This window comes from Oncorhynchus keta, chromosome 17, assembly GCF_023373465.1.
Source record: "Oncorhynchus keta strain PuntledgeMale-10-30-2019 chromosome 17, Oket_V2, whole genome shotgun sequence".
Lineage (NCBI taxonomy): Eukaryota > Metazoa > Chordata > Actinopteri > Salmoniformes > Salmonidae > Oncorhynchus > Oncorhynchus keta.
This window is the reverse complement of record NC_068437.1, coordinates 22133956-22149918: the sequence shown is the minus strand read 5'-3', so window position 1 is coordinate 22149918 and position 15963 is coordinate 22133956. Positions and strand designations below refer to the sequence as shown.

Genomic DNA, 15963 nt, shown 5'->3' with positions numbered 1-15963 from the left:
CCACTCTTTATACGCAACTTTATACTCTCTGCTCCTTCTCCTTCCCTGCAGCTTGATGAGTCAAACCCAAGAGGACCATTACACATCTCCTCTTCTTCTACCGAGGTGGAGAGCCATGGCGGATGCCCTATGCTTCTAAGGGGGCCAAGAGGATTAAGGCAAGTAAGTACTGTATCTGCTCCATTCATCACCAATGAATCCCAAACCTACACCCGGCCATTTCCATCACAGTTCTCAACTAGACACAAGTACCAGTGTTTTGTATGTAGAGACACTCACATTAGTAATAAACCCGGGACACAACAAGGACAATCTCGTCATGAAAACAGACGATAAAATGAACCTTATTTGCATTCATTACTTTAGCTAATTGTGCTATTTGAATATTACACAGCCTGTTATTCAACATGAGAAGTGAATGAATAAGTGACTGATGCATGTATTAGCCCAATCAAGGCCAAACTTATTTGGATGCTGTCAAATTGAGTAAAGCCCTGAATGCCTTTTTCAGTATGCAGAGACTCCACTTTTGAATTGTAGACTCACAGCATGAAAATCAGACCGAAATCTGAACATTTAACTAAAACCATTCCATTTCTGACATCTAATATATCAAAAGCAATTCAGGAATATGTCCCTAGATGTTGTTCTATTTGACATTTCAATTCTGATCCACCATTATGTCATACATTTAATGAACTATTACTGTATTCCCTATTTCTGCTCATTTATTGAATTCGATCACCAGAACTTATGGACCTGAAATAGAGCTGTCAGTGTTGATGTGCTGTATCCCCTCCTAATCTGTAAATAAACAAATATATTGCAAAAAATGTGCAACATTGTCTTGGAAAAGCAATTCCTCAGACCGTCACAACAATTCCCGGCCTCATTTTTCACATTCGGAGAGAAGAGTAAGGAAATGTGACTTCTTTCCTGGGCAGAAGGAATACAGAGAGCCAGCTGTGTGGCATGACCTTTTCCCTCCCATACTAACAATGGATATATGCACACATTTTTTTATCATCATAATATGCAACCTATGTGTGTGGGGCTCTGAATTTTGTAACACTTTTTTTTCTTCATTATCTCTTGGTTCAAAGTTCATCTCATCTTTCTCTTCAGGAACATCCCTCAGCTTCATCCCTCTTCAGAGTTATTTGTCTGGCATAAGAAGACTGAACGACACTTAGCATGAAGATTAACTTTGCACATTGACAGCTCTGCCACCTAAGCAGGAGAGATGGGCAGCAATAATAGACACCTGACCTTTGGGCCTAATATGGAAAAGTTTTATATTCACAAGGTAACCTTCACTGATGGGCGTGGACTTTTTGCTCTCCTCATGATGCCTCCCCTGACATTCATTCAAACCAAACCTGTCACGCCCTGGCCATAGAGAGGCATTTTATTCTCTATTTTGGTTAGGCCAGGGTGTGACTAGGGTGGGCGTTCTATGTTCTTTTTTCTATGTTTTTTTATTTCTTTGTTTTTGGCCGGGTATGGTTCTCAATCAGGGACAGCTGTCTGTCGTTGTCTCTGATTGAGAACCATACATAGGTAGCTCTTGCCCACATGGGTTTTGTGGGTAGTTGTTTTCTGTGTCTGTGTTTTCACCATACAGAACTGTTTCGATTTTCATTTCGTTTCACTTGGTTATTTTGTATTTTGGGTTCAGTGATATTAAATTAACATGGACACTTACCACGCTGCGTTTTGGTCAGATCTTTCCTGTTCATCAGACGAAGGAGAAGTTCGTTACAGAACCCATGGCCATCATGCAGTACCAATACCTATAAGAGGTGCAAAAAAAATCGCAACATTAAATTCTATTAAGCAGGTATTAACAAAGCAACCATACAAATCATATACCATGTTATCTAACATTCTCAGGCACTATAACTGGCAGTGTCATGCTTCAGTAGGATATAGACAAGTCATTGGATCACCCTGAATAACAATCAAAAGGGTAATGTCTCTAAACAAGCATAATTGATCTTGGACTGGCATCTCGACGCACCACTAATATCCTAACAGTCTATGTGGTTCAATATCTCTACAATCTGGATCACATCAGATACCTTTACCTATGCGTTTCAGACAGTTCATCATTTCCTCAACTGAGGAGAGGAATAACAGAAAAAGTTTAACATGACACACTGCTCTGAATAATTAAAGGCATGTGGGTGCTGACAGACATGTTGAAAATGTATCTCATAAAGCCTGTCCAGCTCTAATAATTACTTTCCTCTTCAGAAAGACAAAATAATTATTGTGTGCATTAATTGTGCATGTCTCTAAGCTATTACTGAACCATCCAGCCCTTTGTTTAGCATGGGCATGATCATATGACATATTAGCAACAAATTATAATGAAATGGAGCCCATGGGGTCTCAACTTACTGTTGAGAGTTAGAATAGTACAATACACAAGATCGCTCTGTACATATACATTTGAGTGTTCAACAGTGACACAACTTTGGATTTAGTGCGGGGAGATAACTTATTTCAGTAAGATAAACACTCCAAACAGCCTACCTGACCGCTCAGAGGCATCTGCATGGTCCTAAAGTCTTGTTTTGTTTCAAATTCCAATCATAAAACTGGGGGGAATGGAATTTCCTTCCCAGTGAAAGTTGCAGCTCTGGTTTTTAAACCCGGTGCTGAGTTAATGTGTAGCGGCTAATTGTATAGCTAATAGGCTGTATGCTTCGACTGATCGACTGAGGTGAATGAATGTACAGCAACCAATGTGGTAATGGGTGGGGTAATTTTCGCTTGTTTTTGCCGTTCTCCATTTTAACGTTTTTAAAATGTATAGACACGCAGTAAATGAGCTTCAACTTTCTTAACATGTCTTAGATGCAGGGATACAGCAAATGCTGCACTGCATAGTGCAAGTTCAGAGAAGGAGACCAGACCACATCATAGTGCAGCAACTCACTCACTCACTACTTCCCCTGATAACATGTGAGTGAGTGAGTGAGTGAGTGAGTGAGTGAGGGAGAGAGGGGGAGAGAGAATGGAGAGAGAGAGAAACAGAAATACAGAGACGAGAGAAGGTGAGAATGAGAGGGATTCGCTTGCTACTATGGATAGGGAATTCTTATTTACCCAACGGCACCTGCATATTGGAAGTGAGCAAGTGCCATAGCATAGGGCCACAGGCTATAAGACCCACCAAATCCTATTCTTTTTTCTAGCCTAGAGGTAAAGAACACATTCTGTGTTAAAGAAGTCATCTTTTTTCTGAACTTAAATGTGTTCGATTTACCAAAGTGAGGTCACAGCAACCATCCGTTTTTATGGGGCTCCCGGTGAATAGCGTTGAGAGGCAGTATTTTCCACCCAAACGCTACTCTCCGCTGCCACGATTTCATCTCGCGCCCTCGGAAAAAAAACATGCCCCGGGGCTCAAGGCGCGCAGACTGGGGGAATAAAATGCCGCTTCTGACGGGCTGTCAAACTCCCACATATTTCCAAATGAACTCGAATACATTATAGTGAGATGATGAAGCCAGCGCTTCTTCAATAATGTCATTTCACGAAACAGTGCATGTCAACACATTTAACGTTAATATATTGGCTATGTTCCCGATCTTTCATTTTAAATTACTGATATCTCTCAATAATGAGACATCCATTTGCTCATCTGATATGCAGGCATATCATTATTTACAAATCGAAAAAAATATATCAAAGGTTGAGGGCATCTACAAGTTGAATATTCAAACACATATGCATGTGTGTCAGTCCATGTAAATTGTCTATAGATAATACAAAGACCCAATACTTTTTTCAGATTGATACGGATGTGTTATTCCGGCTGGTATAAAAAAAAATCCCCCTATAAATCTATTGGTTGTGGTCTCGGCGGCGCCTCTATCCAATGCTTTGCTCATGAGGCTGCAGTTCTATTTGGGAAGTTGGCAGCTCGCGACAAGCTCTTTACTCTCACGCTCGCAGTTCGACTCTGGAATTATGAGCAGAGCTGGTCAAACCTGTACCTTGTTTTGAAATTTATTCCCAGAGAATTGAGACCATGGAGATTGGCATCCGCATCCTCATTGTGTTCCTCGTCTCACAGGTAAGCAGGATCGTTTTATGTGGCAATAGCTCCCTCCCGCATTTGTTCATCAATGATTTATATTCCAGTCTTTAACATGCACTTAACTAACTGCAAGGGGGCAATGTATATTTGCATTGCATAGCCAACGATATTGCATGCTTGTCTACATAGATTGAATGAAACCTAAATATAAAATACATTAAGCCAATATCATTTCAGAACAGTGAATCGTACAGTAACTTAATAGCACGAAATATATGATTGGGAAGCAGTCGAGGAATAAGACTGCCAATTATGTACATGTAGTATTTGCGGCACCTAGTCGTTTGGGGGGGGTGAGTGTCGAGTTTGGCATTAATCTGCAGTGGTCAGACATTCGGTTTAGAGATGCCGTTCATATTTAGCCGTCCATTAAGGACATTGGGGGTAATGTGTGGAGCTATGTGCAAATCACGGCCGAACATTTGTCTCCAGCCACATCTATATTCCGCTCAGCTACAAAGTTGAGCGTTTCTTTGGCTCTGTCTCTGTTCATGTGGGTGAACGAACGGTGTGAGGGGAGGATTCACATGGCAGGCAGCTCTTGAGCTCTCTGAGAGTATAACTGAAGCAGTCAGTGTCTAACTTGAATAATAAGGCCAGGGTGGTATTGGACGCTAGGAATGCAATTTAGATGCATTTTCTTGTATTTATTTCCCCTCTCCGTTTCCCTTTGACAGCCGCCTCTAATGTAGGCTATACTTGCTCAGATAGCTCGCTGCCAATCTTATCTGGCATTCCTTTGGAGAGACTGATAACTTGGAGCAGATGCCTCCTTCAATCACACTTTGCTCTATTTAAGTGCTGAAGGGCAACATAGCTGAATAATGACACAGCAAAATCAGCCTAGTAGGCGACCAATTTTCAAAGCCTTGGTTGTTTGTAGGCTACTGTTGCTCATCATTACAGAATGAAGTCGCAATGAAAATATGAAACATGGGGACATTTTACAAAGTGTTCACTCAACAGGTGCTGTCAACTACCTTGTTTGAGACCTGGATTCCTAGTAGGCAGCATCAAAGGTGACCGCTGTCCGGTGAACACCCAGTTGTCTATCTCCGTCAAAGGGCAAGGTGCAAGCAGTGACAGGCGCAGAATTAATGTCCGGCTTTTCCTCCGAAATTTGACCATCACGATTGGTAGCTTTACTTTTCATATTTATTAGTGTTGATAGATGACATGGTTATTATTGTGTGTTGGAGCCCAGATGTTTGTTACTTAACTTTTGCTATGAGTAGCTGCATTCCCAGGCTACCAAACAGACTCCGTTTTGTACTGCTGCTAAACTTGCACTGCATTTATTTCCACTGATGTCTGGCTAAAATGGCAGAAATAAACATACATTCTTGTATTAAAGAATAGAGTTAATCGGGTGCTGGGTGGTACATGTAAATGAAGGAGAAATAAAAGTTAATTCCTGCTGCATCTGGAGAGAATGTGTCCCAGACTGTTACTGCCAGAATAGTCTGGCTCTCTGTTGGCCCAAATGCCAGATCAACACAACTTACATCCAAGTTCTTATAGCTGTACCCTATGCCTCTACCATGTCCTGTTATCCCATGTGTACTATCCCATGTTAATCTGTCTATAACCCACTGAATACAGGCCAATATCAGTATATTACTGTACACTCTGTGTGTGATCAAGTGAACCACTGTTATTTATAGCAAGCAGCCCAGGTAGGGCGCCAAGTTTGCCTCCAGAATGAGCTGCTGCTGTGCCCCCCATAAATCCCTGTATTTGAAATGAAACGCTAAGCAGTTGAGGGCCTCAGCGATGATTCAGAATAAGAACACCACAGCCGGGAGGTGCATGTGCCAATATTTCTCTATCTCTCTCTCTGCCTTTCTCCCTGTCTCTGGCTCTCCTTTTCTCTCTTCCTTTTTTAACCTATTTTTCTCTGAAGCAGTCTTGTGGACCTGGAGACTGTTTATTTTATAGACTTATCTAAGTATTTCCTCAAAAGGCTCAGCACAGTGCACTGTGCAGGTGGTTTTAGGGAATGAAAAGGGAAAGATAAAGGGCAAGAAAGTGATGGGCCTCTCTTCTGTAAGATGGCTGCAATACAGTTAGTAGTTATTTTCTTCTCCGCTAATACCTGGGAGTCAGTCAGCGAGCTCGGCCCGGGAAGATAGATTTGTTACTCTGGACGTTTATGGGTCTGGTGGTCAACAGACTGTTAAAGTCCCCTCTAAGCCGCCCTGCAGTGTGAGTGTGACAGGGGGGTGTTGGCAGGGTCCTTTAAGGTCATGGAGTCCAGGGGAATGTTAAAGTGACCGTTCAAGGGGGAATGGGAGAGCGTTACCTTGGTGCCTGAAAACAGACAGACAGGAGTGCCCACCTCAGTGACCCTCCTCTCCTCTAGCCCACGGCTCACTCCACTGATCCAGCAGTATCAAAGAGAAGGGACACCGCCATGGCCGCATGTCAACTCCATTTATTACTGCAGCAGCAGGTGCAGGGACAGGGGACTACACACACACCCCACTGCCTGCCCGTGGCCAGTTAGACAAACACACACACACAAACACACACATAAACACAAAGACACATACGGTCATATCACTGCCAAAATTGGAAATGCACACAAGCAAATTTGATTTGCTGAGAATATAAATCTTAGTCCTACTGAGGCGAGTGCTCAGAGGTAGAAAACATCTCTGTTTTAGTGATCTTATCAAGCTTAGCTAAGCCAAAAAGTATAAACTCATCCCTCCCTTCCCCACACACACAATTCCTAGCCATGCCCTCAATTAACCCTTTAGCCTACTTTTACATTGCACCTGAAAGTTTGGGAGAAGTTTTGGATACAGAGCAGGCTAAACCACATTCCTCCCAACATTCTGTATCTGATGTTTGGTGTTTTGAGGAGCTTTGTATTTCCTAGTGTTAATTATGTCTGGTGAAGGATCACAATAAGACCAATGAGGGAAGCCAGTCATTAGTGCTGATGGCTATCACATTCTCTCTCTCTCTCTCTCTCTCTCTCTCTCTCTCTCTCTCTCTCTCTCTCTCTCTCTCTCTCTCTCTCTCTCTCTCTCTCAACTTGTGAGGGGTGCAGCACTCCACCCAAGGTCAGCCATGGACCTGATGATTCTCCTAATTGCAGATCTCTCACCCCCAGATCTATTTGTGGGACTGGGTTACAGATGAACACCAAAACAGGCTGTTATCACAATCATCAGCCGTGGGCCATGAACACACAGGTCAGGTGGCTTGACCCCAGCATCCTCCTACATGTCACGGATGAGCTGCGTGTACAGTAGTAATGAGTGATTATGGAGGCATTAGCCGTTGGAGGGTTGAAAGTCTTGCTCCCCAGTGGTGTAATGAAGGGAAGGTATGGAAGGAGAGAGCCAACCCTGTGATGTTAGAGATGTTGGAGAGCTCTTAAGAGTTTATTTGGGTGTAGCTGTTATTGATGGCAGCCATACTGGAGTAAAAGCTTCCTGGAAATGATGATGCTGACGGAAATGCACCTGCGTGAATGCACACACGCACACACACGCACGCACGCACGCACGCAGGCACACACACACAGTGTCTTAATGGAAGACTAAGCGAAGCAGGGAGCGAGCAGATCTCCAGTGCCCTCTCCCCTGATGATTGTGGTTCAGCGGTTCACTTTAATGGACTGTAAGGTCTTAACTCTGTTCACGGAGGGTTTGACCTTGTGGGAAAGTGAACCATCCATATCTTCTCTGCCTGGAGCAAAGCAATTTAGCTCTCATGGAATGGAGGGGTAGAGGACTGCAAGGTAGGACTGGAGGGGGATGTTTTCCCGGCCAGGAAACTCTGATAATTAGAGTAAATACTGTATGTCCCCAAACAGAGAGCTCTCCATTTGAATGTATCCAGGTTTAATATCGGCCTGCTGTAGCCTAATTATACAAAATGCCAATGGATATAAATGCAATGAATGTGACAACTGAAAAGGTTTCTGTCATGGGCAAATGAAATAATGGCTTGTTTGTGTGCCTGTGTTTAGTGTAGAGAGAGAAAGAGAACCTTGTGAACTGGCAGACAGTGTTTGGCTGTATTTATGTTATGAGAAATCCTATTTTCCTTAACCCATAACCCAAACCCTAACCCTAACAGTAACCCTACATCTAACTCCTTACCATTACCCCTAACCCTAATTGTACCCCTAACCCTAATTGTACCCCTAACCCTAATTGTACCCCTAACCCTAATTGTAACCCTAACCCTAATTGTAACCCCTAACCCTAATTGTACCCCTAACCCTAATTGTAACCCTAACCCTAATTGTAACTCTAACCCTAACCCTAACTCCTTACCATTACCCCTAACCCTAATTGTACCCCTAACCCGAACCCTAATTGTACCCCTAACCCTAATTGTAACTCTAACCCTAACCCTAACCCTAACTCCTTACCATTACCCCTAACCCTAATTGTACCCCTAACCCTAACCCTAATTGTACCCCTGACCCTAATTGTAACCCTAACCCTAAAAGTAACCTTAAATCTAACTCCTTACCATTACCTCTAACCCTAATTGTACCCCTAACCCTAATTGTAACCCTAACCCTAATTGTACCCCTAACCCTAATTGTAACCCTAACCCTAATTGCAACCGTAACCCTAATTGTAACCCTAACCCTAATTGTACCCCTAACCCTAATTGTACCCCTAACCCTAATTGTACCCCTAACCCTAATTGTACCCCTAACCCTAATTGTAACCCTAACCCTAACAGTAACAGTAACCGTAACTCTAAACCTTACCCATAAGCTTAAAATAGCCTTTGTTCTTGTTTTTCTATCCTTGTGGGGACGTTTGGGGATTTTAGGTCCACACAAGGAAAGAAGAACCAACACACACACACACACACACACACACACACACACACACACACACACACACACACACACACACACACACACACACACACACACACACACACACACACACACACACACACACACACACACACACACACAGAGCATAGAAAACTGGAGGAGGAGGGGAGATGGCAGTGGGATGGCGTCACCCTGTTTCCACGATGTCTTCATCTCTTCGTCTGTTTGCTGTCATCCTTCCGTCAGGCAGATAATTGCTGGGGAAGAGCTGCAAAGCCCGGGACTCCCAAATCCTCAGTACAAACAGAAACAGCCAGGCAGCCAGAGAGAAAGGGAACCAGTGACTGTCTGAGGCTGAGCATACTGCACTGCTAGCAGGCAGTCTCTGTTTCCATGCCAGACTCTGTCTGTATCACTCTCTCTCTCTCTCCATTCTCTCTCTGCTCCCTCATTCTCTCACATTTAAAACATGTATTCATGAGTACTCACACTCTCTCTCTGTTTTTCCTGCCTCCCATTCAAATTCACCAACAACACAGACAGAACACATCCCAGTCAGAGATGCACACAAGCACACATTGTGGCTTTAATTTGTATCTATGTGTATGGGGGTGACAGAGCACATGCTCATTATAAGTCTGTGTTCCTGTGTCCTCTGTCTGTGATGATTCCATCCCATTGTATAAGTAAGAGCTGCTGCGTGTGTCTGTGAGGCTGAGACTATAGGAGATGGTAATGATCTATCAGTGTGTAGTAAGGTATTGAGAGAGAGAGAGCTGGTATGTGAGTGCTGCTGAACCCTGGGCAAGCATCATCTACTCAGCAGGCTCTGTGGGAGCCAGACAGACCAGCCTGCTGAAAGATGAGAAAGACGCTACATGAGGCATGGTAATATGGAGCTGCTTACGGTGCACTGTATTATACGGTGTACCAGGCCCCCTGTATTATACGGTGCACTATCCCCCCTGTATTATACGGTGCACCATCCCCCCTGTATTATACAGTGCACTATCCCCCTGTATTATACGGTGCACTATCCCCCCTGTATTATACGATGCACTATTCCCCCTGTATTATACGGTGCACTATCCCCCCTGTATTATATGGTGCACTATCCCCCTGTATTATACGGTGCACTATCCCCCCTGTATTATATGGTGCACTATCCCCCCTGTATTATACGGTGCACTATCCCCCCTGTATTATACGGTGCACCATCCCCCCTGTATTATACAGTGCACTATCCCCCCTGTATTATACGGTGCACTATCCCCCCTGTATTATACGATGCACTATTCCCCCCTGTATTATACGGTGCACTATCCCCCCTGTATTATATGGTGCACTATCCCCCTGTATTATACGGTGCACTATCCCCCCTGTATTATACGGTGCACCATCCCCCCTGTATTATACAGTGCACTATCCCCCTGTATTATACGGTGCACTATCCCCCCTGTATTATACGATGCACTATTCCCCCCTGTATTATACGGTGCACTATCCCCCCTGTATTATATGGTGCACTAGCCCCCCTGTATTATACGGTGCACTATCCCCCTGTATTATATGGTGCACTATCCCCCCTGTATTATACGGTGCACTATCCCCCCTGTATTATACAAGACACTACCCCCCCTGTATTATATGGTGCACTATCCCCCCTGTATTATACAATGCACTATCCCCCCTGTATTATACGGTGCACTATCTCCCCTGTATTATACGGTGCACCATCCCGCCTGTATTATACAAGACACTATCCCCCCTGTATTATACGGTGCACCATCCCCCCTGTATTATACAGTGCACTATCCCCCCTGTATTATATGGTGCACTATCCCCCCTGTATTATACAATGCACTATCCCCCCTGTATTATACAAGACACTATCCCCCCTGTATTATACGGTGCACTATCCCCCCTGTATTATACAAGACACTATCCCCCCTGTATTATACAAGACACTATCCCCCCTGTATTATACAAGACACTATCCCCCCTGTATTATACAAGACACTATCCCCCTGTATTATATGGTGCACTATCCCCCCTGTATTATACGGTGCACCATCCCCCCTGTATTATACGATGCACTATCCCCCCTGTTTTATACAGTGCACTATCCTCCCTGTATTATATGGTGCACTATCCCCCCTGTATTATACGATGCACTATCCCCCCTGTATTATACAAGACACTATCCCCCCTGTATTATACGGTGCACTATCCCCCCTGTATTATACAAGACACTACCCCCCCTGTATTATACAAGACACTATCCCCCCTGTATTATACAAGACACTATCCCCCTGTATTATACAAGACACTATCCCCCTGTATTATACGGTGCACTATCCCCCCTGTATTATACGGTGCACCATCCCCCCTGTATTATACGATGCACTATCCCCCCTGTATTATACGGTGCACTTTCCCCCCTGTATTATACGATGCACTATCCCCCCTGTATTATACAAGACACTATCCCCCCTGTATTATATGGTGCACTATCCCCCCTGTATTATACAATGCACTATCCCCCCTGTATTATACAAGACACTATCCCCCCTGTATTATACGATGCACTATCCCCCCTGTTTTATACAGTGCACTATCCCCCCTGTATTATACGGTGCACTATCCCCCCTGTATTATACGGTGCACTATCCCCCCTGTATTATACAAGACACTATCCCCCCTGTATTATACAAGACACTATCCCCCCTGTATTATACAAGACACTATCCCCCCTGTATTATATGGTGCACTATCCCCCCTGTATTATACGGTGCACCATCCCCCCTGTATTATACGATGCACTATCCCCCCTGTTTTATACAGTGCACTATCCCCCCTGTATTATATGGTGCACTATCCCCCCTGTATTATACGATGCACTATCCCCCCTGTATTATACAAGACACTATCCCCCCTGTATTATACGGTGCACTATCCCCCCTGTATTATACAAGACACTATCCCCCCTGTATTATACAAGACACTATCCCCCCTGTATTATACAAGACACTATCCCCCCTGTATTATACAGTGCACTATCCCCCCTGTATTATACGGTGCACCATCCCCCCTGTATTATACGATGCACTATCCCCCCTGTATTATATGGTGCACTATCCCCCCTGTATTATACGATGCACTATCCCCCCTGTATTATACAAGACACCATCCCCCCTGTATTATACGGTGCACTATCCCCCCTGTATTATACAAGACACTATCCCCCCTGTATTATACAAGACACTATCCCCCCTGTATTATACGGTGCACTATCCCCCCTGTATTATACAATGCACTGACGGCCTAGGAACAGTGGGTTAACTGCCTTGTTCAGGGGCAGAACGACAGCTCAGGGATTTGAACTTGCATCCTTCCGGTTAGTAGTCCAATGCTCTAACCACAAGGCTACCTTGCTGCACTATCCCCGCTGTATTAAAAGGGTTGTGAAATACTAATGAGTGGCGTGATGATGACTTTGGTTCTTAACAAGGAGAAGCGCTTCCCTCTGGACGGGGAGGTGTGTGTGGACGCATGGCGATGGGAATGATGGATGACAGGGGGGAAGATAAGTGGGAGGCAGAGAGAGATCTGCATCTCCCTGATTTATGATGAGTGCTGTGTGTGTGTGTGTGTCACACTCCCGCTGATTGCTGCACTTTCACTGGAGCAAACTTTTTCCATACTCACCTTTTCACTTCTCTATTCCTCTGCCTCTCTAACTCTGTACCTGTGATTTTATGACTCTGTCCCCAGCCAGTGCGTCTCTGAGGGGCTGAACTCTCTGTGCCATTTCAATGTGGCCTAGCATTACAGCAGTCTCTTGGAACAAGCCAAATGGAACACTTGTTCTGAATGTAGCCCATTATGCCCTTTCCCTGCCACCCTCCCAGCTCAGCGAGAGGGTGGTAACCAGTGGAGACATTAGAGGCCATGGCTCTCTTCAGAGAGAGGTGGTCCTTTTTCACCCCTGTCTCGTGCTCTCCCCCCTGCTCGCTAGTCTGCCTGTTGCCTTTCATCTTCTGTAATCCACATCAGAAGGTGTGAGCAGAATGTCACATCTGGGAGAGAAGGAATCAATCAACCTGCCTCCACCCCGACAACCGCAGTACTTCCCCTGGACTGCAAGATGGCGACATGGAGCCAGATATCCTATTGGGATGGAGACCGGGACAATGCTCTTCAGATCTGCCTACCTACCCAGCCCCAATGTTTGAAGTGTGTGTTTTCGAAAATGCTTTGCCAAAGCAGATTGGAGATTAAACATGTGAACTTGGCTGTCAGAAGTGAGTTGCCTTTGGAGGACTAGGAAATAGAGCATACAACACACTATATTGGTAAGGAGGTCGCTTGCAAGCAATTAGAATAGCTTTCCCCTTTTATTGCTTTTGATGTCATCGTGTGGTGGAATGAGTGAGCCAGTACTTTAGTCTGCCTTTGACTGGGGGCTGGAAGTTAAATTGATTTAATTTAGATCCAATTAATATCCTCTTTTAAGGGTTTGGTGGTTGTGTAATGCAGTCTGAAATGATGGGTGAAATAGAAGGGATGTTATTGCCAATGATCTTTTCCATACCATAGTCATCATCCACCATATACAGTGGCTATCATAAGTATTCACCCCACCTAGTATTTCTTCACATTTATTTGCATTATAAAGTGTGATTAAAATAGATTTAATGTGATTTTTTTTGTTATTGATCTATACAAGATACTCCATTATCTCCATGGCTCCCGAGTGGCGCAGCGGTCTAAGGCACTGCATCGTAGTGCTAGAGGCATCACTACAGACCCCGGTTTGATCGCGGGCTGTATCACAACTGGCCATGATCGGGAGTCCCATTGGGCGGCACACAGTTGGTTCAGCATCGTCCAGGTTAGGGGAAGGTTTGGCAGGGGTAGGCCGTCATTGTAAATACGTTTTTAATATTCTTTAAATAATAATAATAATGTCATAGTAAAAAGAAAATAATATATTCTATAAACGTTTACAAATTAATCAAATTAAATAACTAAAACATAGAGATTGAATAAGTACTCACCCCCTTTCTTTAGGCTTAAAAAAAGTGGCTTAACAAATCACATAAATTAAATGGACCTATGAAATAATAGGGGTTGACATGATTTTTGAATGACTACCGCTTCCTCTTTCCTCCATACATACAACATCTGAAAGGTCCCTCTGTTAAGTATTGAATATCAAGCACATATTCAACTACAAAGACCAGGGAGCTTTTTGAAAGCCTCATAAAGAAGGGCAGTAATTGGTAGCTGGGTAACAATAACAAATCAGACATTCAATATCTCTTTAAGTATGGTCAAATTAGCATTATAAATTGGGTGGTTCGAGCGCTGAATGCTGATTGGCTGACAGCCGTGGTATATCAGACCATATACCACAGGTATACGTTGGTAACCAGTTCATAATAGCAATAAGGCACCTGGGTTTGTGGTATATGGCCAATATACCACGGCTAAGGGCTCTATCCAGGCACTCCGCATTGCGTCATGCAAAGAACAGTCCTTGGCCGTGTTATATTGGCCATATACCACACCTCCTTGTACCTTATTGCTTAATTATATTATGCTGTGGATGATGTATTAAACCACACAGACACATCAAAGATACGGTCGTCCTTCTGAACTGAGCTGCAGGACAGGATGTCACCATGAAGTCATGATGTCATTGGTGATTTTAAAACAGCTACGGGAACAGCTGTGATCGGAGAAAACTGAGGATGGATCAAAAACATTTGTAGTGACTCCACAATAATGACTTAAATGACAGAGTGAAAATAGATGACAAATATACGAATACAAATATTCCAAAACATGCATCTGTAAGCAATCAGTGGAGGAAAAAGTAGCCAATTGTCATACTTGAGTAAAAGTACAATTCTACTTGAGTAAAAGTTTGAAAGTATTTCGTTTTAAATAGACTTAACTATCAAAAGTAAATGTTAAAGCAAAAATATACTTAAGTATCAAAAGTAAAATTCCTTATATTAAGCATATTTTTTTTATTTTTTTTTATTTACAGATGGCAAGGGGCACACTCCAACACTCAGACATCATTTACAAATGGAAGCATGTGTTTAGTGTGTGAATTAGACCATTTTCTTGTCCTGTTAATCATTCAAAATGTAATGAGCAATTTTGAGTGTCAGGGAAAATGTATGCAGTACATCCTTTTCTTCAGGAATGTAGTGAAGTAAAAGTAAAAGTTGTAAAAAATATAAATAGTAAAAAAAACTACTTAAGTAGTACTTTCAAATATTTTTACTTAAGTACTTTACACCATTGTAGGCAGCAAGGCACTAAAGTAACACAATGTTTAGCTTAAATGCAAAGCCTTATGTTTGGGGCAAATCCAACACAACAACACATCACTGAGCAACTGCCTCCTTATTTTCAAGCATGGTGGTGGCTGCATTATGGTATGGGTATCCTTGACATTGGCAAAAACGGGGATTTTTCAGGATGAAAAGAAACTGGATGGAGCTAAGCACAGGCAAAATCCTAGAGGTAAACCTGCTTGTCTGCTTCACACCAGACACTGGGAGAGGAGTTCACCTTTCAGCAGGACAATAACCTATAACACAAAGCCAAATCTACACTGGAGTTGCTTACCAAGAAGATGTTCCTGAGTGGCCAAGTTACAGTTTTGACTTAAATCTGCTTGAAAATCTATGGCAAGACTTGAAAATTGCTGTCTAGCCATGAGCCCCAACACCTTGAAAAGAATAATGGACAAATATATTGCACAATACAAGTGTGTAAAAACTCTTATGAGACTTTTCCAAGAAGACTCACAGCTGTAACTGCTGCCAAAGATGTATCTAACATTCACTCAGAGGTGTGAATACTATTTTAATCCAGGTATGTTAGTGTTTTATTTTTCATTCATCTTAAAAAATATCTATACTTTCTATTCCACTTTGACATTACAGAGTATTTTGTGTAGATTGTTGACGATTAATTACAATTAAATACATTTAATCCCACTTTGTAACAC

General features: G+C 43.2%; 1 protein-coding gene across 1 annotated transcript in view; it reads left to right on the top strand.

Annotated features, from left to right (window-relative positions):
• The first annotated feature begins 3901 nt into the window (after positions 1-3901).
• cdh13 (cadherin 13, H-cadherin (heart)) overlaps positions 3902-15963 on the top strand; it is a 620914-nt gene continuing 608852 nt past the window's right edge. The window contains exon 1 of the mRNA XM_052465701.1: positions 3902-4087. Coding sequence (XP_052321661.1) covers positions 4043-4087 — 45 coding nt within the window. The 5' untranslated portion in view covers positions 3902-4042. The remainder of the gene's footprint in view (positions 4088-15963) is intronic.